Raw genomic sequence first — 25,747 nt, 5'->3', positions numbered from 1 at the left:
CATATGTCAATAGGCTGTTCTATAAATAACTGCAGGTTGCTTTACAACTGCTTGTAAATGGTATTTCTTCTAAGGGCACACAGCCCCTTGCTTCTATTTTGATATCACCACTTGAATATCTTCTGGGAGCTCAACCTCAATAAGTTCAAATCCCAACTCAGCTGTTCATCCCATACTCTGCTTAGACCTCGCCCACTTCCTGAATTTCCTATGTCAGTTTTTGACCTCAAGTTCCCTATGATATATAACCCTCCTTTCTTCACACATCATATCTAATATTTCAGCATGCTTTGGCAATATTGTCTCCAAAATCGATCTCAAATCTCTCCATCTTTGTTCTGTTGGCCATCCCCTCTGGCTTTCATCTCTTGCAACAGCTTCTTAATTCGTATTTTTGCTTCCACTCTTGCCCTTTTCCATTATATTCACTACCCATAAGGCAAGACATTTTTAAAAAATACTCAAAATCAGATTATGTCCCTCCATTGTTTAAAACATTTCCATGGTTTCCAGTCAAACTAGGAACAAATCCAGAAGTCACTGCCAAGGTCCAGAAAGCCCCCCCATTGTCTGGGCTTGAGTCTCTTCTGTGTCTCTCTTATTTTAGTACTAGTCCCTTAAAAACTCCAAGTTTAGTATCAAGCTATCCAGCACATGCTATTTCCTTTTCATGAAAAGCACTTCCAATCCCTCTGACCTAGCCTTGTCCTTCGGGCCTCACGGTCATTCCCAAAGAGACATTCTTGAAGAGCTTTGTGAAGTAGTCATTCCCAGTGCCCCTTGCAGGTCATCTGCACTGCTGTCCGTTATTTGATTTCTTCATAACAACGAACAAATTGTAATTATTTTATTCATATCTGTTTAATTTCCCCCACCTGTCTCCCCCAGTAGAAGGAAAGGCTTGTGAGTGTGGATATAGTGTCTTGTTTAATGATTCAGCCCTAACACCTAGGACGCTGATGCACACAAACTTTGGAATGAGTGAGTATCTAGAGCTGGTGACAAGATGACTAATATTATTTGAACACTCTTCATGTTCTAGGAATTCTTGTTGGCATTTCAAATTACTCAATTCCTTTGCAAGTAAGAATTCATAACAAGGCTTTTTAAAGAAAATAGATGTCTGGGCAGCACCTGTGGCTCAAAGGAGTAGGGCGCCGGCCCCATATGCTGGAGGTGGCGGGTTCAAACCCAGTCTCAGCCAAAAATTGCAAAAAAAAAAAAACCCCAAAAAACAACAACAAAAAGAAAATAGATGTCATTTTGATTCCCTGCTTTCCTGAATAGATCATACTTACATACACATGCATAAATTAATAATGGCTTCATATATTCTTCTTTAAGATATCTAAGGCTAGATCCCCTATCACATTCCAAGATACTATTCTTTTTGCTTCATGGTTATTTTTTGTGTGAACATGCTTTAAATATGTTCTCTGTCACTAAGCACTTCTCAAAATATGGTGAACATTGGATCATTCTTATTCATATACTTAAGGACAATTAAGACCATACTGTAGTCTTAAACATCAATTAGTGACTTTAGAATTTCATCAAGAAAATAATTTTCAATCACATCCATCATTTAGTTTCTGAGGAACAGTAATTTGTCAATAATATCACCAGCATGACAAATCAAAATCCAGGCCCAATTAAGTCCCCTCCAGTCAATTCCAAACAATTTTTGTTCTTCCCAATCTCATATGACCTCCTGGTTCTTAGAAACCACCCATCATCCTCCATTTGCTGAACCTCTTTTCATTCTTGATTGTCATGGCCCTGTATGATCTTGGACCTCCTCCTATATTTCTTTCTTTTTTTTATTTCTTTTTCTCATTAGAGATTAATTCATTTTTAAAATTTTTAGTTATTATAAGTACATTATATATATAGGAATATTCCTAACACAAATAAATGATAAATGCCTAAGGTGATGGATATCTCAATTACCCCGATTTGATTAATTCACATTGTATCTTACTATATATATATATATATTTTTTTTTTAGTTATTATAAGTACATTTTATATATGTAGTAAATATATGTTTTAGTTATAAGTACGTTTTATATATATAGTAAATATATATATAGTAAAATACAATGTGAATTAATCAAATCGGGGTAATTGAGATATCCATCACCTTAGGCATTTATCATTTATTTGTGTTAGGAACATTCCAATTCCACTCTTTTAGTTATTTTTTTTCCTTTGAGACAGAGTTTTGCTGTTACCTGGGTTAGAGTGCAGTGGTGTCATCATAGCGCACTGAAATCAGAAACTTCTGGACTCAAACAATCCTCCTGCCTCAACCTCCTGAGTAGCTGGGACCACAGGCATGCACACCACACCCAGCTGATTTTTCTAATTTTGTAGAAATGGGGTCTATTTTTCCCTCAGGCTGGTCTCCAAATCCTGCCTCAAGCAATCCTCCCACCTTGGCCTCCCAGAGTGCTAGGATTATAGGCAGGAGCCTTTGCACTTAACCTATGTTTTGGTTACAGAGTTTAGTCCATTCAAATCCAATATTATAATTGTTATGGTTGTTTTGTGGTCCTCTCTTTCTCCATCCCTTCCTGTCTTCCTTTGTTAAAGGTGATTTTTCTCTGGTAATGTGTTTTTATTTCTTGCTTTTTATTTTTTTGTGTATTACCTGTTGTAGGTTTTTGATTTGAGTTTACCAGGAGGCTTGCAAAATACATTTTAAAAGCAATTATTTTAAACATATGACAGCTCTGTTTACAAACAAATACATAAGCAAAGAGAAGTCTAACAGGAATTCTACACTTTAATTCCACTCTCTCCCATTATAACTTCTTGTGGTTTTCATCTGTCTTTTTATACTCCCTTCTCTTAAAAAGTTGTTGTAGTTATTTTTGATAGATTTGTGTTTTAATCCTCCTCTTCTATATGTAAATGATTTAAACAGTCACTATAGCAATAGAGTATTTTGTATGTGTATCCTTACTCTTACCAGTGTATTGTAAACTTCAAGAGATTTCTTATTATTCATTAACTTTCCTTTCGTTTCCTTTCCTTTCATATTGAAGAACTCCCTTTATCATTTTTTTTAGAACAGGTCTGGTGTTGATGAAATCACTCAGCTTTTGTGTGGAAAAGTATTTATCCATGTTTGAAAGATATTTTTGTATGATATATTCTAGATTTATGGATTTTTTTCTTTCAGCACTTAGAATATGTCATACCACTCATTCCTGGTCTGTAAGCAGTACAGTGAGAAGTCTCCTGACAGACATATCACAACTCCTTTATGTCTTTTTTTTTCTTGCTTCTCTTAGAAATTTTTCCTTATTCATGACCTTTGCGAGCTTGATTATTAAATGCCTTCAGGTAGTCTTGTTTAGGTTAAATCTACTTGGTGGTTTATGCCTTTCTTGTACCTGAATATTGATATCTTTGTCTAGGTTTGGAAAGTTCTCTTTTATTATTTCTTTGAAGAAACTTTCAACTTCTATCTCTCTCTCTCTACCTCATCTTTAACTCTTATACTTGCCCTATTGAGGCCATTTTCTAGATCTTTCAAGCATGCTTTATTCTTTTTATTTTTTCACTTCTGATTATATTTTCAAATAAGCTGTATTCAAGCTCACTAACTCTTTTGCTGCTCAATTCTGCTGTTGAGGGACTCTGATGCATTTCTCAGTTTGTCAATTAAATTTTTCAGCTCCAGAATTTCTGATTGGTTTTATTATTATTATTTCAATCTCTTTGTTAAATTTCTCTGATAGCCTTCTGAATTCTTTCTCTGTGTTGTCTTGAAGTTCTTCAACCTTCTTCAGGACAGCTATTTTGAACTCTTTACCTGAAAGTTCACAGAACTCCCTCACTCCAAGACTGTTCACTTGTACCTTCTAGTTCATTTAGTGAGGTCATGTTTTCCTGAATATTCCTAATGGTCCAGGATGTTCATTGATGCCTGGGAAATTAAGAGTTAGGTATTTATTTTAATATTCATAATCTGGGCTTGTTTGAACCCATCCTTCTTAATAACACTTTCCAGATATTCAAAGAAAATTAAGTGCTATGGTCTAAGTCTTTGGTCACTGAAGCCATACAGCACTGGGAGCCTCCAAAGCCCAGTGATATTCTGACTCTTGCAGACTCCTGATGGTACCACCTGGTGAACTTGGTAAGATAGGGGAAAATTCCCTGTATTACCAGGCAAAGTTTCTCAATTTCTTCTGTCACTCTGTCTTTTGGACTGCTAGAGTTGGGACAGGAGGGTTAAGGGCAACTCCCTAGTGGCCACCAAGCTAGGACTGCACAAGGTCACATCTGAAGCCAGCTTAGTCACACCCAAAGTCCACATTGACTACTGCCTGGCTACCTCTAATATGTGTTGAAAGCCCAAGGGAGTTTTAGTCAGTAGATGGTGGATCCTGTCAGGGCTGCATCCTTCCTTTCAGGGCAACATGTCTTCTTCTGGCCCAGGGTAAGGCTGGAAATGCCATCTAGAAACTAAGACTTGAGATCAGGGGCCTCAGGAGTCTGCTTGGTACTTTATGTGACTGTGGCTAATCTGGCACCCAAGTTTCAAAACAAAGTCCTCCAACTCTCTCCTTTGTTTTACCTAATCAGAAGACTCTTCTTGAGTCATACTACCTAGAGTTGGGGGAAGGATGACACAGGAATAGGCTTGCCTCTGTCACTGGTGTCTCACTGGCTCATCTGTCCCCTAAGTACTGGCTCTGAGCCAACACAGCCACAGGAATTATCCAAGAATTGTAGCCTTTGTGGCCTGACTTCCTTACAACCTATTCCAGGCCCCAGACTCCTTTATTCAACTGGTAATGGGGCTAGCCAGAACTTGGGTTTGGGGGCAGAGGATATCCTCTGGCTGGGCTGATCTAGATGCTCTCTCAATGGGCACTGGAAGAATTCTGTGCTGTGTTCTCTGAGGCAGGAAAGCCCTGGATTCAACATGAAGTCTCACAATCACTTCGTTTTCCCTCCCTAGAACACAGATTCTCTCTCAGCAGGTGCTGCTGGGGGTCAGAAAGGGGTGGTGTAGGAAATGCAAGACTTTCTTCTCTGCCTTCTTCAGAGCCTCTTTTCTTGATGTAACATTAAGATCAATTAACCTGATTTTTGGTTTTTCTAAAGGTGCTTCCTTGTGTGGATACCTGTTGAATTTGGTGTTCAAGCAGATGGACAACACTATCTACCCTATGTTCTGCTTGTTTCCACGGCACTCATTTCTATGGGGGAAGGCTCCATATTTCATGAGGATGGCCCCAGTCTCTCCAGATGTGTCAATAGCAGGGCTGTGTTCCTGATATTGCTGAGTCAGGTGACGGTATGTGGTGTATGGACAAACCAACAAATGACATTTACATTCTTAGAATTGGGGCATAACAAGACAAAAAAAAATGTGAAAAAAATAAAGAAAGGAGAATTTGGAAGGCATTTAAGAGTTCGGAGAAACAGATGTTCATCACTGCGAGTCATTATAGTTTCCTATTTCAACAGTGGTGGGATAAAACTAGGCACTGGTCCCTCCACCGGGCCACTCACAGCAGCCCTTGGTCACCTCCTGACATGCCCATAGACCACGCCAAGGCTCCCTCTGCTGCTCAGTACTGCACAGATGCCATGTCATGGCCTCTCCTCAGCCACCTCCAGACAACCACACCCCCCTCCCAGGGGCACCAGGGAGAACTACCAGCAGGACTCAGAGACCACCACCAACTGCCTCATCAACCTGGAGCTTGACACCTCCTCCATCTACAGGTCCATGCCTCGTACTCTGACTGTGATGATGTGGCTTTGAAGAATTTTGCCAAATACTTTCGTCACCAATTTCATGAGAAGGAAGGTGTGGAGAAACTGATGGAGCTGCAGAATCAATGAGGTGGCCGAATCTTCCTTCAGGATATCAGGAAACCAGACTGTGATGACTGGGAGAATGGGTTTGGAGGGGATGGAGTACGCATTACGCTTGGAAAAAGGTGTGCATCGGTCACTGCTAGAAACACACAAACTGGCCACTGACAGAAATGACCCCCATATATGTGACTTCATTGAGACCCATTACCTAAATGAGCAAGTGAAATCCATCAAAGACTGGGGTGACCAGATAACCAACCTGTGCAAGATGGGAGCCTCTGCATCTGGAGTAGCTCTTTGATAAGCACACCCTGGAAGACAGTGATAGCCAGAGCTAAGCTTTGGCCTAACTTTTCACCAATCATCTTATTGGCCAAAATAAGTACACAGTGTCTTCATCTGTGACACAAATGGAAAAATCCTGAAACACGTGAATTTCAGGGCATCTGTCCTGTTCAAACATCATTGGTTAAAAATCAACATTACATCATTCACATGGGTCAGATTTTTATGGGTAGGTAGTTTTTACCCATGAGAAAGTATAGAATTGAAATTAAATAAATAAAATGCATATTTACCAGTACTTCAGTGTGAAGGTCATGAAAATTTCTGTATTTGATGTCTTAAATGCTTATAATATGGGAGAAAGTTAGCAATGTTAGAAAAAAAAATTTTTTTTTTTGGCTTTTGGCCTGGGCTAGGTTTGAACCCACCACCTCCGGCATATGGGACCGGCGCCCTAATCCTTGAGCCACAGGCGCCGCCCACAAGGTTAGAAAATTTAACAAATACAATTTAAAACGTAAAAATTAATTTCTAGTTCTGATTTTAAGTTGAACATACTGATAAAATTAAGTTTATTAAAAATGTTGGACATGTAAAAAAGTGCTTGTTAGATATATTCGTGTGTGTGTGTGTGTGTGTGTGTGTGGATGTGCGGGAGTGTGGAGTAGCTTCCACATAATGGCTCAGAATTGTCTGGAGATGTCACCAGGTGGAGAGCCTTCTTAATCTGAGTCGGGAAATGAGAAAATAATAATGAACTCATTATGAGTTGTTGGGAAGATTGGACCAGAACGTAAAGTACTGAGAGCTTCAAATATGGCAGAAGTTTTGGAAATATAAAAAAAGGAATCCTTGAAACATTTAAAGAAAAACTGAGTTCCCCATTAGAGGGTAAGAGGAGTGATATCAAGTTATCCACCCTGAATGACTGAGATAAAATTAGGGTCATTTAAAGAAGCTGGGAAGGGGAGTCAGCTGTGGAGAAAAATGATGGGTTCAATCTCATTTGGGTATAGTGGATACGGTCACAAGTAGGAGACACGATGACATTTTTATGTGTTAGGGCATTTTTTGTGTACAGAAAAATCTATATAGTTTCTTAAATTTAAAATTAATATTGAATGTATTAAATTACAAATTTTAAAATGTAGTTTTCCTTAACCACTTAAACTTATGAGTATATTTTATTTATAAATCTAGAAACCATATAAAACAAGAACAATTCTTTTCAGGAGCTTCTTTGAATAATTGAGGTGAATTCAATTTTTTGCTTTTACTAAAACACACCAATAAGAATAATAAATTTCATCTGCAGAAATCCTTGAACTGCATCAGTTGGTAACTCTGTGAATAAAGCTGCATGAAAAATACTGGATGCCAAGCCCTTAGGACACTCCAGACAAATCAAATAGACTTTGCATATACTTAGTAGATTGCTCATAAGAACAAAGGATGTCTGTATTTTTAACTTTTACAAGAAACTTTTGAAAAGGAAATGTTGATGATTACTTTCGATGTAAACAAGACAGAAGATGTTGGAATGAAATGCAGAACGTAAGTCAGACATAAAGAAATAAAAGGAAAAAGAAATCTCGTTTGCATTCCTGTCAATCTTTATCCTTCTTTTAACTTTCTCACTTGTTGCCTTATTCCTTTTTTTCATTTAGTGGCCAGTTTGCTGTTTCCCCTCCACGCTTTTTCCTCCTCCCCACTGGGTTTAAACGAAACAATTATCCGACTTCTGCCTTAGATGCTCTCTTTCCCCTTACACATATCAGTATTTCTTTCTTCAGATTGTAGACTTTGAGAGGGCATGAATCACAACATGCTGCCAAATAAACGTGATTTGTATGAGTAAAAAAGTATCCACTAAGGTTAACAAGGCCTGAATTATTACAAGGTGAGACCAAATATTACCCAAATCCAGGCAGGCAGAAATGGAATTGCCCCAAAGAGGAGTCAGGTCAATCTGACCTTGAGAAGGCTCCCCTTCCTGGTTTATATTTGAGGTTAGACACCTGTAAAAGCAGGCCAAAAAGAGTAACATCTGACTGAGTAGAGGGAAGGTAGGCAAGAGTGGTTCTTTGGACTCCGTGAATGTTTAATGTCAAAGTTGTTAGTTACTCCTCCATGGTTTTCATCTGATGTCCTCACCCTCCAACCAACAGCAGGTGTGTGAGCAGTTACTTCAGCAAGTGTGGGGAATTGAATTTAATTAAGCCATTTCATCAATCTAGCCCCAGCCTGGCTTGCCCAATCACCACTCTACACATTTCCCTACCATATAACCTTACCAACTTCCTAGTTTTTTCCAGAATCTTTTGTGCTGCTTCCTTTCACCTGGTTCTTGTTCTTGCAGAAATTGGGGATAGTTGTGGAGACTTCTCTTTCCTCTAATAAACTCTCTCTCCCCCAAGACATAGTTGGTTGCTGCTGAGGGGACTGGCACACAGGTAGTGGGATGAGACTGAGCATCAACTCCTAGAGGGCTGAGAGTATTCTATGCATTTAATCTACATGGCCTCTGAAGTTAAATAATTGTAGAATTAAAATAATAAGTGAATGAAATGAATGAATGAATATTTTTCAAGAAAATAAGTCCTGTTAGTTATAGGTACATTTGTAATTTAAAATAAGTTAACCAATGACAGACTGATAGATATGTTTATTAGAGAACATACTTGGTCACTTGTTAAGGAAGAAAATTAATCATTGCTTTTATGTAATCAGTGCTTCAAAAATACTTGAGGGTACTTGCGAGCTGTTGATTTGCTTAAGTAGATTATTTATACCACAAATCTGCACAGTAAACTCTGCATGGAGTATTAAGCTACATTTTGTCACATCCCCTTAATGACACAAATTTTATATCAGTGGATCAAAATTAATATTGGATCCTAGTATTGTTTCCTAATATTTTGCTGATATTAATGAAACACCAAGATGGCCCCGTGGTCTTCACGTGGCCGATTCATTGCTGGATGAGGGTGACCCCATGCCACACTGCCTTCCTCACCCTGAGTGGGAGGACAGGATTTTCAGAGCAGCTCAGTCTCTGTCACTCAGCACCCACCTTCCTGGGCCCCCATGTCTTATACTTCCAGCTCATCAGTTAATCTCTTCTTACATCTCCAGACTGTGAGATCTTCTGGCTCTCTTTTCCTCTCAAACTTTTCCTTCAGTCCTTTTTCCATTTTTTTCCTCCAACTCTACCTTTGATTTTTATTCATGGCTCAAAATTCTTCCTCATTTAAGATCTGCTTACACTGACGAACTGGGCTCTCTCTTCAACCCTTACCACACAGCCATCAAGATTCATGTTGGCTTTGCAACACTTCAACCAGTGATAGAAAGAGAATGAATGAAGGGTGCCTGAAAATCTGGTGGCAGGTTGATTCAGGATGGGAAGATGGGTCTGCTTTGTAATTAAAGATGTGTATATGGTCATTGTCTTCACACTTTGCCATCTATTTAGAAAGCTACTAAACACTTGCTAATTTTCTCTGCCTTCAACTGAGATATAAAATTGAGTATATCAAGGTCATTCCATCCGGCAGGAAACTGTGGATTAATGAGAGATTCTGCTCACAGGTAATTACCACATGAGTATCAAGTCCTTTCAGCTCTCCCCACAGGAGCCAGGGGAGAGCTTATACAGCTGTATAAGAATGCTTTGCAAAAAAGTGGCTTTTGAACTGCACCCCAATGGTTGAGTGGGAATTTGTCAAGTAGACAGCTTGAGGGCAGACTGTTCCAGGAAGGGGACAATTTTTGCAGAGGCTTGGAGGTGTGAGAAGCATAATATGTTGAGAAAGGCTCAGATTACACTGTTGTTTAGAGGGTGGAATATTTGAGGGTGGCAGGAAATGAGGCAAAAAGAATTTTATGTAGGATCACAGAGGACATTTTGAGAGCTCTGAAGGTCATGTTGAATTTAATGGAATGTCTTTAAATTAAGAAAGTTATATAGTCTGACTGTGAACTGTAATAAACGTCTAAGTGAAGTCCAGGAATTGCTGGGTGTTCAAGATTGGTCTGGAGCATAAATGGGAAACGTGGGAAGTCCTCCATTAGAATTCTTTGTGTGCGCAGGTGTGTGAATGATGGAGGTTACTGATAACAGGGACTGTGGGACAGAAGTCATCCCAGGAACTGCCTGCACTAGGCCCAATAAGCTTGACGCAGTGGTCACTCCTCAGATGGAGAGAAATCTGAGTGCAGCATTATCACTGCAGCTCTTACTGGCTTTCTGTCTATTCCAGGCAACTAGATGAAGGCAGAGGTCCTAGTAGGAGAAGGAGCAGTACAAAGTAGCCCAATGGATTGTTTCAACACACTCTGGGACACACCGGGGCCTTGGTCTCTACAAGAACCAGGCTCAAAGGAGAGAGACAGAGTTTCTTCTTCTTGGTTGCAAACCTAGACCGTGGGTGGTGCTCACAGCAGCTCAGGATTGTGGCCTGCAGAGAGAGCTGGTGCCTAGCAGAGCAACAGGAGAAAGGATGGCCCTGGAAGAGCAGAACACAGCAACATCGGGGCCCCGACATGCCCAGCAAAGAAGCGGCAGTAGGGGCTGCGGGAGACGAGCACAGGGAAGATTGGAGATGCCAAATTTTTGAGGGAGCTGGATTTGGCAGGGGCTAAGAGCTGGCAACCGGCAGATGAGCGTAATGTGCCAAGGACACGCAAGAATAAATACCATTTATATCCGTGAAGAAGAGTCATGAGGGAAATTTAGGCCATGGAAAGGACTTTTAGGTGGTAATATAGACAAGAAAATATAGACACCAAGATCATTTGCCAGGCTCCTGGAACACTCTAAGGTCTAATGAGGACAGACGGGAACGGGCATGGGCACATCATTAGGACCACAGAACAGGAAATACACACCTGTGGGGCCAGCTGAATAAGCCTCTGGGGACTGTGGCTGGCTCTCCTATAGCAGGCAGCGTGAGACTATCTGAAAGGGAGCCCTGCTTCTTATTCAGTTTAGCCCGAACAGTGATGAGGCTGGGGTGAGTTGGGGGGCAGAGGGAGGTGCTCCCAACGAGAAGAGCTGCGCCACAGCCCAGTTTCCCACAGGCGCACGAGCTTCTCCCCTCCAGAAGGGCTGTCAGAGGCACCTTTCTTTTTTTTGTCAGGTTTGTACCCAAGTACCACAGGCTTGTGACTGGGTAACTTTATTTTTGGCCCCTGGTCACGTCTCCCAAAGAATTTCTCGGCAGTCACTTCACAGAGTCTCCTGCAGAGACTTGTCCACCAAGCACATCTCTTCCTCAGGAGGCCTTATCATCATCTCAACCTTCAGTTTCTGTCACCTGGGCTCCAAACTCTGTCCAATGGTATCAAAGCATAGCCACCAGTTTGAAAGTACCCTCAGGTTTGGCAGGAACCACGTGGACAAAAGTCTTGTAGAGCACAGCACCCTTGGGCAGCCTGGTGACCAGATCCACAGCCTCTGAGTCTCTGGGATTGGGCACGTAGACCTCCTTAGTGTAGTGGACTATCCCCTCTTCCAGGGCGTACAGGCACTTCCTCTTCCCCAGCCCCACATGGGCACCTGGGTGCCAGCGGAAACGGCGCTGAGTCCCAAGAATGTTGCCGGCATGAACATAATGACCTTCCATTTTCTTGATGCCAAAGCGTTTGCCTGATGACTTTCCCCCGAGGTTTTTGGAGCTGCCGCCTGTCTTCTTGGATGCATTTCTGATGGCGAGAGCTGTAGCTGGAGAGGGGCTCAGCAGGGCCGCTGCCCGCGTCCTCAGAGTCAGCACCGCCGACGCCATGTTCGACTTACGCTCTCTTCCGGCTTCGGAAAGGTTCTCCCAGAGGCACCTTTCCATGGGCCTAAAGGTGACCAGGCACTGGCAACTCTTTTTCCAGACCATCCTTGTAAACAGCTGTCGCTCAGACTACTCCACACGAAGAGCACAGTTTCTCCCCCTCACTGACAGCCCTGCAGTCACACTTGTACCACAACAAGGGGGCTGGGGGTGGGAAGGGCAGAAATAGCAACTTCCCGCGTGTTTGGCAGAGCAGCCTCGGACGGCAGGATGATGAGGGGCCGAGTGGTTGCTGTGCCTTCCCTCGCTCACTGTCGTGGTTTCCTCCACTTCTCCTGTCCTCAGTGAAGTCTATTCTGTAACCCACAGTGTGTGCACTATAGAATTTGTCCCAGACCCTGGAGTATGACAGATGATAGCCATTAAGGAACCCACGTAGCATCACCGAGGTTAGAGTCTTATGAAGGATCCAGTTGCCCCCGGCACATTCTGGAGCTATAAATCGCAGGAAGAGCACACCACATGATTAGGACTGTGGCTGGCCAGGGAATCACCGAAAAACCAAAAGCCACCCACGGATTGCCTATCACATGAATGATGATATAGAATAAAAGATTGTTAAGAGTTCCCACAGAACTCAGGATGAGCTTTAAAGAAGTGCATCAGATTTATTAAAGTGCCCAGAGTTCTCAGGACCCACATCTATGCAAAAGGCTGTTTTCTTCTTCAATTAGTAATGGACATGGCTCTGCTGGCGAAGGTAGACTCAGGCAGCAAGCAGATAGTATCTCTAGAAGGGAATTAAAATTATAAGAGTACTGACACAGGCAGTAGTATCTCTAAAAGGGAATTAAAATTGCAAGAGGACTAGCTGCTTGTCATGTCCTTCTTATATTTGCATATATCTCTTTGATTTACTAAATTGGACTAGCTGAACACTCTGTTTAGAACTGAATAACAAAAATGTCCGCACCCAAGTTCTGCCTCATCTTTGGTCCAAAAAAAGGACACAAGCCCAAAGAAAGACAGAGATACTGCAAATGGCTACAATGGCAACTCACTGCCAATATCAGAAAACTGCCTCTTTGATTCTACAAATGTAGTTTGACATGGATTTTCATAATTTATCTAATTACAACCCTCTGTGCCCTACATACTCTTTTTTTCTATTTCTCAGCTCTTGCAATATAGTTAAAATCAACTCAGAGGATTTTATTTATTTATTTTCTTTTGGAATAGACTTGTGACTTTTGTCTGTGCTTTGAAGTGATGTAACTATGGCATCTGTGTTAATAGATCAAAAAGCATTGCATCAAAAAGGTTTATCCCAATCCCATTGTGTAGAGAAGGGCATTCCAGAAGGACAGCTTGGTTCTGGGAGTCTGCAGAGCTCTGCTCCTTCATAAGTCCATCTGAGTAAGACCAACTTTTAAACATCTATTTTTAGTGAGACAGATGAGAAAATTAAAACTAATGATGCTTTAAGACACATCAAGAGTTTGTTTCAATTGACTGTTCACAATTTGTCTTGCAGGGTAAATTCTAGCAACATGTGTCTACTTGTCACAGTGTCCAAAGAGAATTATTTAAATTGGGGCTCCGGGAAAATATGACATTTTGTGGATGGTAAAACACAATGTTTTCATCTCTTTCCTGCTTTCATCCCTCACCTCTCATCTGTGTGTGTGAGACAGAGAGGGAGGGAGGGAAGGGGAGAGAGAGAGAGAGAGAGATGGATATTTCCTCTTGGCCCCTTTATCTGCTTTGCTTTTTGGACAAGATTTGATAGGAGCTGGTTGGAGGCTGTCGAAGAATAGGTCATTTTGGCCTATTCCTTTAGCCTTTTAACAACATCTTCTCTCTGTTCTGAAAGAGTACACTGTTGTTAGCAGAACCAAATTTGATATATCCCGGGAGGAGAGGGAGAAATGTCTGTTGCAACTATGTTTCGATACAGCAAATGAAAAAGCTAGAGCAAGACCAAACACTTGGAAAAAAAGAAATCTATGGTTTAAAATAAGGCCTTTCTTGGGATGCCTTAGTGTAACCAGAAGTCTATGAAGGCAAGCCAATGTCCAAAGGGAGCTGAACTCAAATCAGGGTCCACAGAGGAAATTCTAACCATGGCACAGCAAGGTTTGGTTTCATATAGGCTTTCAGAGTAATCACGGAGTACAGTTTTCTAGATGTACTTGCCTTTTAACACAGAGCCACATGCAGAACTGGCCCTGATGATCCCTGTCTGGAAGCCTCTGAGGCCACTTGGGTACAGAGTAAGTCCACACCCTTCTGCATGTCCCACCATCGTCCCCTGAGCACGGTGGCCCAGTGCCTCATCCTGCTCACTGCCCTCGGCCGGCACCCTCCACTCTCAGGCTTCTGTTACTTTGTCTATGTTCTTTCCTCCCTTTGGAAGGTTCCCACACCCCTGTGACCTCTCTGTGAAAATATGTCCACTATTTTGGGTCCAGCTCAGACACATGTAGGCAGAATTAATCTGTCCTTCCAAAACATCCTCCACTCTCTTCTCCAGTCTGTTTTAATCTTTCTTCGTCTCTCCACATTTTTCTTTACACACACACGTGCCTATAATACCAAAATTCCAATCTTCAAACAACAAAGTTTTTTCATAATTCATTTAGTGGCAAAAGCCTTGATCTAGCCCACCATGATGAGAATTCATGTACTGAACTGCAAAAGAACTAAAGTATTTCAGCACAGGCTACTGCCCCAGACCCGCTGTAAGCACCATATTTGGTATGTGCAGTATTGCCCCACACCCGCATGGCCTCGGAGAAGCAGAAGTGCTGTACATTTCCCACATCTCCTCTTAGGTGTGCAGAGCCAGCTGAGGAGGCAATTCCAGGGGAGAATTTCAGTGCACCCTGAGTCCAGGCACAGATCTAGACCCATATGAGTCCTGGTTCCTGCTTCTCGCCCTTGAAGCATAATGAAGTCTACCAGATGGCCCAAGGATATCTATGTATGTCACAAGGGTTCACCCCATGAGATGAAAGGCTTGCCCACAGATCTTTCCTAGGCAATTCCATCTTGGTTTTGGCTTTTGCTAAAAAGGCTGACAGTCAAGGCTCTTAACCTTCCAGACACTCCTGGTTTGACTGAGGGTGCCTGTAGGTGACACTCATCAAAGAGCCTTTTGTATGATCGAATATGGTCATGCTCAAGATTTTCTGAATTATTAGCAAAAGGTTATACAGTGACCCTTTCAGCTTTTTCTCTGTGCATGCTTTTCTGACAATAAATTTCTTAATTGACTATCTTTTACATCTGGGCAGACTGAAAATTTCTATAATTATACTTCCTGATTTTTTTTCCTTTATTTCTTCTTGCATTTTACTGTAAGTAGCAAGAAAAAAAAGGCTATTATTTGGGAGCCTGCTTAGTTAAATATCTAGGTTTGTCACTTGCAAAGATTACCTTGCGCATAACTATAGCATACAACTCTGCTGAGTTTTCTGCTGCTATATGCCCTTCCTTCAGTTTGCAGTGACATTTCCTCAGGTTTTATTTTACTTTTTTTTTTTTTTTTTTGAGCTATCACCAACAGTGACTTGGGCGCTCATTTTTCTACTAACTGTTCATGATTCAGGCATTCTCTGAAGCAGTTCATGTCTTCTTTACCCAACAACTCACTTTCTTCTGAGTCCTCACCCAGGAGCCCTAACACCTTATTCCTACTAACAGCCTGTGAAAGGCCATCTAGGCTTTTCCTATTAGCAGTCCTCAGAATTCTTCTAGCTTCTACTCACTGCCCAATTCCAGACCTATTTCCACGTATCAGGTTCCTGTCCCAGGAACATGCCACTTCCAGGTACCAACCTCTATATCAGTGTCTGTTGCTGCTGCAATGCATTACCAAAATCTCAGTGGCTTCAATCTATTTTGTTATAGTAAAGTTCTGTATTTACAAGTCCAACACAGGTTTTGCTGCCTAAAATCAAGCTGTTAGCAGGGCTATGATTCTCTCTTCCTGAGGCCACTCAAAATCAAGCTGTTAGCAGGGCTATGATTCTCTCTTCCTGAGGCCACTCACCATCCTTGGCCCTGAAACCCTCCTCCACCTTCACAGCCAGCAACATTGCATCCTTTTCCATAGTTTCATCTTCTACTGACTTAATCAGGAAGGCTCTCCACTTTCAGGGATTCATCTGATTAGGCTGCATCTACTCATATAATCCAGAACACCCTCCACATCTCAACATTCTTAACTTTAACCACATGTACAATGACCACTTTTTTTTTCTATAAAGTAACATATTCAAATGTTCCAGTGATTAAAACAATGGGAGACCATTATTCTGTTCACCACAATACTACTTAATTTATATTTCACAGGACTTGGTAGAACATAGAAGAATACATCATAATAAAAGTTATTCTTTAATGAAGAGGAAAAGATGGTCACATTGACAATCATTTTCATTCATTGTTTTTTAGCTCATATTCTGTGAATACAGTTAATATGTTAATTTAGATTCTAGCAATATTTGGTTTATAAAAATAATGATAATTTTTATTTCATAGGACCCAATAGAACACAATGTACTTTCAGATACCATTGTGTAATGGGTTAAAAATTTGGATATGTTTATATCCTGATACTTATTCTGTATTCTTAACATGTTTTGTCATGTTTCCCATACAGAAAAACAATCACATCTTACAGCAAATGTGAAATTGGTATGTATTAAATGAATACAATTTATGCCATAAATGATCAATAAATATTTTGCTTATTGTGTTACTTTTAGTTTTATTATCTTTAAAGATTTAAGTGTAAGTGGCTGAACTTTAAGTGATAACTCTAGGCAAGTGCAGGATTTGGTGATGATGGTGGTATCAAAATAAAATGGACACTTTCCCATTATTTCTAATTTATAGGTGAGAAAAGTCCGGTGCATAGACTTCAAGCAACTTTACTGAAGTCTTACAGCTTATTAGGAACAAAAACAGGTTTGAACACAGGAAATGGGACTCCAGAATCCATGCTCTTAGCTACTGTACTCCTTTAGAATTAGGTAACCCTAATGTACACGGGGGCTCATTGTCCAGTTGAAGCATGGACCCACTTGTAAGAAGCAGAGAGATTTTATTGTTGTGTTATTTTTAAACACATCACTTTCAAAATGTAAAGTTCTACACATACTTAGCATCTCACAGAAGTAGTAAAAGTGTAGGAGATCACGAAGGTTCTCCTGACATCATTTCTCTCACCCTTACACAGGCTTAGCTGTAGCATCAGTCAAAATGAACTCTGCTACTCTTGTGTCCCAGAATCAAATTTGTTTGTGTGTGTGTACACACGCGTGTATGTGCACGCGTGCAGTATACCCCCAAGTTTGATAAAAAGAACGCTGAGAATCAAAGTATTTTATTTATAAGCTTTGAACTGTAACTCGTATCTTCACTTGTAAAATAAATGGGTCACGTTCTGAAAATTCAGCTTCCAGGTAGAATTTAGAGAATACATTAAGAAAAATCCTAGTAGTCACTTGAAATATCATTAAAAATGATTCCAAGCTTCTTCTTCTTCTTCTTTTCACTTACTAGACATTAGAATTTCAATGTCTCTTTAAGCTCTAACATTCTGTCATTCTCTGGTTAAGGAACTCTTACTAGAACGAGTTCTACAAATAAACTAATCTTTCTTTTCCCCAAAATGGGAAATCGAAACTATTGTCTTTATTTTATTTGCAACTTGGTTGTGAGTTTTATTATAACAGGACATGAAATAGGAACTCTGGTTGTCTTAAGATGATATTTAAAACTTCTCAGCTAAGGAAACTGGGTTAAAAATTCTATCCTATTTTGAAGAGAAAAGGTAGGTACATCTTTACAGGTCTCTGTAAAATGTGCAATGCCCATGACACCTAACATCTGACGTAAGAGAAGGCAAGTGATCCGTTACAGAGAGGAAACCTCATGAAGGGACTTTTCATAGTTGAGAGCAATTTGAAATTTACCCTTCCCCCGCTGTGCTTTCAATTCCCTGCCACCAAGTCATGTTAGGGGGTCTAAGAGAGCTCCTCATAGACAGTAGACGAGCTCCTGCCAGATGAGGAAAGTTATATTTCCTTCACCCACCCCCCCACCCCCCACAGTGAAACCCTACAGACCCGCCTCATGCCCCAGCCAGAGAAGAGCATAACAGAGTTCTCAGCAGAGCCTGGAAGTTGTGGAGTTTGGGAGCACATGTGAAGACAAAGACTTTATCTGGAGAAGACGAGGCTGGGAAAGTAAGTGGAACAAATATTCAATGTAAGTTTAAAGGAAAGGACAAGGGGAGCAAATTGCACTTCCATAGTTTGGAAAAGCAAGAATTCGCCAGCTATTGACACATGGTGAAAGAAGGTAGCTTGGTTCAAGGTAGACTGAAAGGACTTCTGTGCAAAGACATAGGGAACACAGAGATGTACCCACTAGGACAGTGGGAGCTGAAGAAGGACCCCTAACGGCTCAGGTGGACCCCACCTTCTTCATCATGAGCTCGTGCAATGTGAAGACCCTGTGACCATGACCCTGTTCCTCTACCTGTCACCATCTCTGCCCTTATGTCTCCTCTTGAATGAGTGAAGAAAAGGATGCATCAAAGAGAGGAGAAAACCACAAGCCCCTCCACTGCAGCCTTGGTGTGGAGAAGCAGTGAAGCCGTATCTAATGGAGAGGGAGGAGCTTGGAATTGGATGGACACTTGATAACTTCCTTTTAAAATTGAACTGCTAATCTAATTCTCTACTGGACTCCCTGACCCCTGCAAAAAAAAAAAAAATAAAATAACTGTGATGGTATCCAGACCCAAAGGACAGGTGTATGTAAAAAATGTGGTGGGAAATTAACTGATTTACCCTGTGAAGTTCACCCCTTCAGTATATCAGTGACACAATTGCACTTGAATCTTTTCCTCTTTTATGGTTATTCATTCATGTTTGGGGATGTGAGGAGAGGAAACTGTTTCTATTAATGTGTTAAAACTTACATATAAAGAAAAAACAACTGGGTACTCGGGATCAATGGTTTAACATTTTCTCCACCATTCCTATGAGCTTCAGGGAAGAGAACAGGCTGGACTCCAAATGCCAGAAGCCTTTCCCTGAACTCCACGTCAAAGGAAACGCTTGATTCCTTCCCTCACACAGAGGAACATGGGGAAGTCCTGTAGTCAGATTATATGTGTCACAATTATAACATAAAAATGGTATAGAATGTGATGATACAAAGCCTCTTTGGTTTAAATTTCCTTTAATAAAAGAAAAGAATTTGGGCATTTATATGTGATCATGGAAATGTTTTAAAACATTATATTTTATAGTATTTGATCTAGGAGCAAGGAATAATTGGGTTATACACATACTATATTCTGCTTAACCTGGATGCAACTTAAATTAGACTTTTGTCTAAATGTATAAAGATTTATTTATAATGAACAAGGAATATAATAAACATGGCAAAAGAGTCGAGATTTTCATACACAACAATGACTTCTACCTAGCAGGGCACCCCAGCCTTAAATATATTTATGGTGTAAAACCAATCTCCTTTGTCTCTCTGAGCTTCAGACTGTATTCTAAACTGCTGTACGTGAGAGACTTCCTTTCTATGAAGAATTCCCTGTGCTGAGGCAAGCAGCCAAGGGGTGATAGAAGGGCACCCTCCAAAATGTTCTGAAATACCTGGAGATGGACTCTGTAGCTCCTGCCTACTCTCCTGAAAGGGCTCTTGAGGGGAACACCTGGTCCCCTTAAGAAAGCCTCCCTACAAGGAGGGAGACTTGGCTGCACACATTCAGCAAGTCTTACAGTACAGACATAGAAATGGGGAGGGACGGAAGCCCCCGTTCACAGAGATCATGGGTGGGAAGGGGTCAGTGGGCTTAGTTGCTTTCCCCCAGGAACATGAAGGTCACTTTTAACCTATTCAAGACATTAAAATAACACATGCTTTTGGAGAAACAAGACTTTCCATGAAGCATAATGCAGGGATTATATAGAAGAGTCCTTATGAAGAAAGAGAATTTAAATTTTAACTATAATTTATGCCCACAGTGCATAAATGTAGTCAACTAACCCCGAGTAAATTTAGATGATAGAAAGGATGTAATTACAGTGCCTGTCAGTGGACAAACAGTAATATGGTATAACAAATTATATATAAAATTTGTTGATATTGTGAAATATCATATATAATTGGGTCTTCTTATATAACACAGAATTATAATTGTTATTGTAAATATATAATCACATATAGTAGCATGCTAATATAGCACAATGGAGATAGAGTTCATGTATTATCAGAAGTTCCAACCCTTTCAGACCTGGGGTTATATAGAGTATATATGCCTTAAACAAGATATATACCCTATTAATATCTATCTAAATTTAGATTTTATAGAAAATAAAAGATGTCACATAAAAATATCAAACAAAAAATAATGAAAGGTGATATGGATTTGACAATGAGCTTCAAAAATTCCAAAATGAAATCTAGGTTAAATCTGAAGACAGAGGACTTAAAAAATGTGCCTTTAAACTACACTGCCTTTTCCTCAAAACCTGGCTTTATCCTGCCCTGGCAAAAAGGAAACTACACTAATAAGCATTTCTAGAAAACGGGAGTATAGGAAATGAGAAGGATGTTGCCGGGTGAATCAGGGCAATGCTGGTTGATTGCTAATGCCTCGTGCAAAGACGGAAGAACACAGTGCAGCAGGCGCCTGCTGCCTCATGCCTCTAACAGCACAGCAGACACCACAGTGCTATTGGTCAGTCGCTTTGGTTCACCCAGTAACTCTGCCCCCCTCCTGGTTTCTTTTCTTTTGCCCTTTCTGTGCTTTACAGCCCAGTTCATGGTCACATTTGTGCAGCCCTGAAGTTTGGGCAAACTGCCTGTGGCCAACAGTTGCCAGAAAAAACATCACCTGCATTTTGCTCAATATGAGATTATCATGGAACTGAGGGGTATAACAGCCGAAGTGTAAGCTACTTTTATTTCTATTGGTATTTCTTCTTTTTGTTCTGAATCATCACCTCTGTTCTCTGACAATAGATCTACTTGCAAAATTCTTGCTCACTCTAAGACTTGCTGTTTGTGTGTAGCTATAACTCTGGAGGAGGAGGTCTCTTCAGAATGGTCAACCCAACTATGAAACACGGGGGGGATGGTATCAGAAAATCCCAGATAGTATCTGAGAAATAGGTTAATTTTAAGACCCTACAATCCCAACAATTCTTCCAGCCCAACAATCACACTCTGAGGAGAATGAATGATTTTTGCTATTGCTATATGCTTTAAACCGGAGTTGTTCAACCTGCTGTGGCCTAGCCAGGGTGTGTGTGTATGATTCATGGACCTTTGGTTTTTTTTCATCAGATATCTTTAGTGTTTGTGTATTTAGTGTGACCAGGAAACTCTTATTCTTCCAATTTGAGGCAGAGAAAAAAAAGGTTGGACGCCCCTGCATGAATAATATAATTGACATGAACCATCTGGGGTGTTTTGACTAAGGGGCTGGGAGTCCCTGAAGTCAAGATTACCCTGTGTGGCGATGCCTACCTGAAAGTGAATGGAAGAAAGATGTGCTAACAAGAAACCACAGGCCAGATGATAGTAGCTTTGTAAAAAGTGTATTTCCTTAAGCTGGGCTTGCGGTATTACAGAGCTGCCTGCTTAGGGAAAAAAAAATCAGATCAATAAGCTTCCAAATTTCTACAGTCCAGACATGCCTCTATTTTCTTTTTATTTCTCCAAGATCTCAAGGGGCTATGGCTCAAAAGCAGAGAGTTGTGGTAATAGCAAAGGGCCGAAAAAAAAAAAAAAAAAAGAGAGAGATCTGGGAAGAAATTTCAAGGAAGACACTCTTCTAAAAAGCCCTGTCTAGAAAGCATGTACTGGTCTCCCGGGGCTTTAGCATAAGGCCAGCATCTGGAATTCATTCTGTAAACATTTACCAAATAACTGCAACATTTCAAAGAGCACCGTGGGCTGCTCCTTCCCTCCTCGTCTTCCTCCCAAGCACATGTGTGTATGAACTCAGGTGTGGCTACCTGCGCTTGCATTCATGTGTATTCCTTACTGTCATAACCTCATGGTAGTCTGTTGTAAATAATGGTTGGGCTAGAGAGTGATATTTATTAAAAATAATTCAGACACACGATTTTGTAATGTGAGTGGTTGTGTTATATTCTGGGCCCAGGTTAATAGCTTACCAACACCATCATGCCTGAGGACCCTGGACCTCTGAACCAGAACAACATGAGATGGAAGTGAAACTTCTATTCAGTTCCTCCTGCTGGACAAGTGTTCAACTGACAATCTTCAGGTCTGTTGCCCTCCAGCTGTGTAATCTTACGTAGGACCCTAACCTCTCTGAACCCAGATTTTGGTATCTGTGAATCAAGGAGGTTCAGCTAGTCTAGTGGCTGTCAAGTCCTTTTTCCTGAAGCCCAAAGTATCCTAAGAAGTATTTTAGGGGCCATCTTGGGGCCAAGAGGAGGCTCTACAGACCTCTGATCCCAGAATGGTAGTTCTGTACTATCTGCCTCGGGACTCTGTGTATGTTGGAACTCTGCACAGGATGTCATGAAAAAAAAGTTTTATTACTAAAATTTATAATGACCTATTAATTCTGTAAAATACCAGGCTGTACCTCCTATAAGTGAGAAGAGCTTCTGGCCACTCGTATTTTAGGGGGCTCCTGACAATTGAAGAAATGTTAAAACAAGTCACAAAACAGAAGCTAAGGTCTGTGATGAACATTTTTAGGGCTATATGTTGTTTCTCATGCCACAATAATAAACTTATTTGGAGACAGGCTCTCAACTTGGCCCCAGGCCAAGTGGTTTTCTTGCCTCCTCCCAACTCCTATTCTCAGAATAATACCTGGTTCCTCTCAGCTTCCCTAGTCTAGGTGTCTGTGTGCCGTAGACAACTCTTGATTCTAGGATTTGAATGTTCCCCCAAAGTCACGTATGGGCTCCCATAGAACTCCCAAGGGTTCCTTATCTGTTTCTATTACATCTTTGTTGCGATAATCTTAATAAGTGTGTTGCCATGGTTATTTTATTTCAATAAACACATATTCCAATAAGCAAAATATCTGATTAAAAATACAATGAAATAAAGACATTTGGATAGTTCTCTAAATCTGCAGTAATGGGAGCTGACAACTATCTATATTTAATCAATATTACTGATTTCATAAAAGGTGAAAATATAAGAAAATATTTTAAAGCCATATAAGTACTAAAAGGAGCAATGAAACATGAATATGAATCACACATAATGAAAACAGTTCCCTTTTTATATGTAAGATGGAAATTTTAAGAAAAAGATCATTTCAACCTTTCATGGGTGGTATAGTCTATGGTGGTATAAAAAAGAAAAAATATTGTTTCAACCTTCCATGGGTGGTATATTCTAGGGCAGTTTGCTTTAATAGTATTCTACAACGTGTGTTAAACTTGTGACTTTGATATCTCTGTAAAATATACGCTGGTACTACACTTAACCAAATACCCAAAGAACCTGAATTATTAGGTGCCTGAAACTGGGGAGTGTGTTGCTTGACTTAACTGAACTCATCAAGTGTAGTAGTTTGTGAGAAACATAACCCACTACACCACCTAAAAGGTTGCAGAAGAACAGGACAATGGAGGGTGCACACGTCTTTCTGGTGAAAAGATGGTTGACAGCAGTGAAGCATGATTGAGGCATTCTGATTCCTATTTGCTTCCATTCTAAGACACCTAGGTTGATGTTACCATTCCCATTTAACCTTTTTGATTTAGTAGCCTAGTGACCAGGGTAGCATTCAAGCCTGCCTGATCTTGCTTGAGAAACTAGCCTCCGCCATATGTTCAAATACACTTGTTTCCCTCAGGGGATTCAGCATCTTCAAGAGCACCAGAAAGTCCATGCCATGTAACAATTTATGATTTTGTAAAGAAACATGTTTGCAGCTTGTGCTTCAAAATGTAATATGCCAGAGGGAGTCACTTAGGAAGTGAGTGTGCCTGGGTTGTCCCGAAACACTTACACTTCAGGCTGGCTGTTATTGTTCTACACTTTGGCTGCCTTCATAACAACTTCCTGGTGGTGAAATTCATGTCCTTCTTATAAAGAAAATCTTCTGCTAGTTCATTGAAGGAATGAAGGGAAAATAACATAAGTCAGAGACATGGTTCTTAGCCTGAAAGTAAAAAAAGTTTGATGAGTGAAAAGTTGAGTTAGAAATGGCCAACACCATACAGAGGGTAGAAAGATCAGTGGTTTCCAGGACTTCAGGGGACGTGACAGAAGGGAAAAAGATGACTAGATAAAAGGGCATCTTTAGGGTGAAACTAGTCTATATCAAGCCATAATGGTGGATATATGACATTATGTACTTGTCAAAATCCACCTTTTAACACAAAGAAAGAACCCTAATGCAACTTATAGACTTTAGTTAATAATAATGTAACAGTATCAGTTTACTAATAGTAACAAACGTTTCACACCAATGAGCGATGTTAGCAGGGGTTAACTCTGTGCAGGGGAGAGGTCATAGGTAAGAACCCTGTATTTTCTGTTCAATTTTTCTATAGACCTAAAACTGCTCTAAAAAGTCTATTGATTAAAAAAAAAAAAAGTTGTGTTATAAAGGGGCTCCTCCTATGTTGCTCATGTGCTACATAAACAGCTACACTCAAATGACAGAGCTAAGGAAAGTGATCTGTGAAACCATTGCAGTGAAACCATTGTGCAAAAGCAATGGGGAATGAAATGTTTGTCCAAATTGAATAAGTAGTTGTCTGGTTATGTAAACAACAACAAAATGACATTTATTTATTTCTTACATATGAGACGGGATTTCACTCCATTGCCCCAGCTAGAGAATAGTGACATCATGATACCTCACAGGAACCTCAAACTCCTGGGCTCAAGGGATCCCCCTGCCTTAGGCTCCCATGTAGCTGGGACCATAGGCCTATGCCTCCATGAGTGGCTAATTTTTTAATTTTTTTTTTTTTTTCATAGAGCTGGGGCTCTTGCTCTTGCTCAGGCTGATCTTGAACTCCTGACCCCAAGCCATGCTCCTGCCTCAGCCTCCCAAAATGCTAGCATTACAGGCTTGAGCCACTGTGCCCGGCCAAAAAAGTGACTTTTAAATGAACAATGATTTCAGAAGCCAAAAGGCTGTACAAAGACTTGTATGAAGCACCCAGTAAGACTCCTTGACTTTTCCAAGAGTAAACTTCAGGAAGTATTTTTAAAAAGAAGTGCTGTAAAATGACTAGGAGAGGGCCACATAGCTGCAAAACACATGTCTTCAGAGTTGAAGAGCGGAAATGGACATACACTAACGGAAGATGCCTCTGTGATACGCATATCCACAAATCGAAAATGATTTAGAATCTAAAGAGTCTGAGGGCAGGTCATCTCCGCCGATACCTTGCAGACGGGCCCAGATCTCTGGGTCACTTTCCCAAGTGAGCTGCTGTGAGCAAACCTCACGCTTCCGGGTAGTAAATTTCATCTTTGTCTTTGTCTAGGAGTCAGCATGTTTTATCATTGCTGTGACAGTTTTGCTGATTGAAGCTACTAGCAAAAGAATATATACATAATGTGATATACTGAGCTTATTTTACTGGCTGTTTTTTTTTATGGCTATATGCATATAAATGACTTTATCTTATATACCTAGAGTTGTTAAGAGTCTGAAGAGTTCAGTGAAAATTTTTGGCTGTAGTTAACTGTTTTGTGGCGAAGGGAAATTAAATCCTCCTTGAAACTAATCAAGTGGGGATTCTTGAAGTCCTCGTGAAAGGTCTATTTTA

General features: G+C 40.6%; 1 protein-coding gene and 1 pseudogene across 1 annotated transcript; one reads left to right on the top strand and one right to left on the bottom strand.

Moving 5' to 3' along the window:
- The first annotated feature begins 5,608 nt into the window (after window positions 1-5,608).
- Window positions 5,609-6,351, top strand: LOC128568484 (ferritin heavy chain-like; annotated as a pseudogene).
- A 4,916-nt stretch (window positions 6,352-11,267) lies between these two features.
- LOC128568738 (39S ribosomal protein L27, mitochondrial) lies at window positions 11,268-11,935 on the bottom strand. The gene has a single exon (XM_053566572.1). It carries the CDS (start codon window positions 11,916-11,918, stop codon window positions 11,478-11,480), a length of 441 nt encoding a protein of 146 aa, XP_053422547.1. The 5' UTR covers window positions 11,919-11,935; the 3' UTR covers window positions 11,268-11,477.
- Between the last annotated feature and the right edge of the window lie 13,812 nt (window positions 11,936-25,747).

Source organism: Nycticebus coucang, chromosome 17, assembly GCF_027406575.1.
Source record: "Nycticebus coucang isolate mNycCou1 chromosome 17, mNycCou1.pri, whole genome shotgun sequence".
NCBI classification, from domain to species: Eukaryota; Metazoa; Chordata; class Mammalia; order Primates; family Lorisidae; genus Nycticebus; species Nycticebus coucang.
Note: the sequence above shows the minus strand (reverse complement) of the source record. Positions and strands in the feature narration are given on the sequence as shown.

Coding starts and splice junctions, on each gene's coding strand:
- LOC128568738 (XM_053566572.1), bottom strand. CDS start 11,918: ATGGCGTCGGCGGTGCTGACTCTGAGGACGCGGGCAGCGGCCCTGCTG.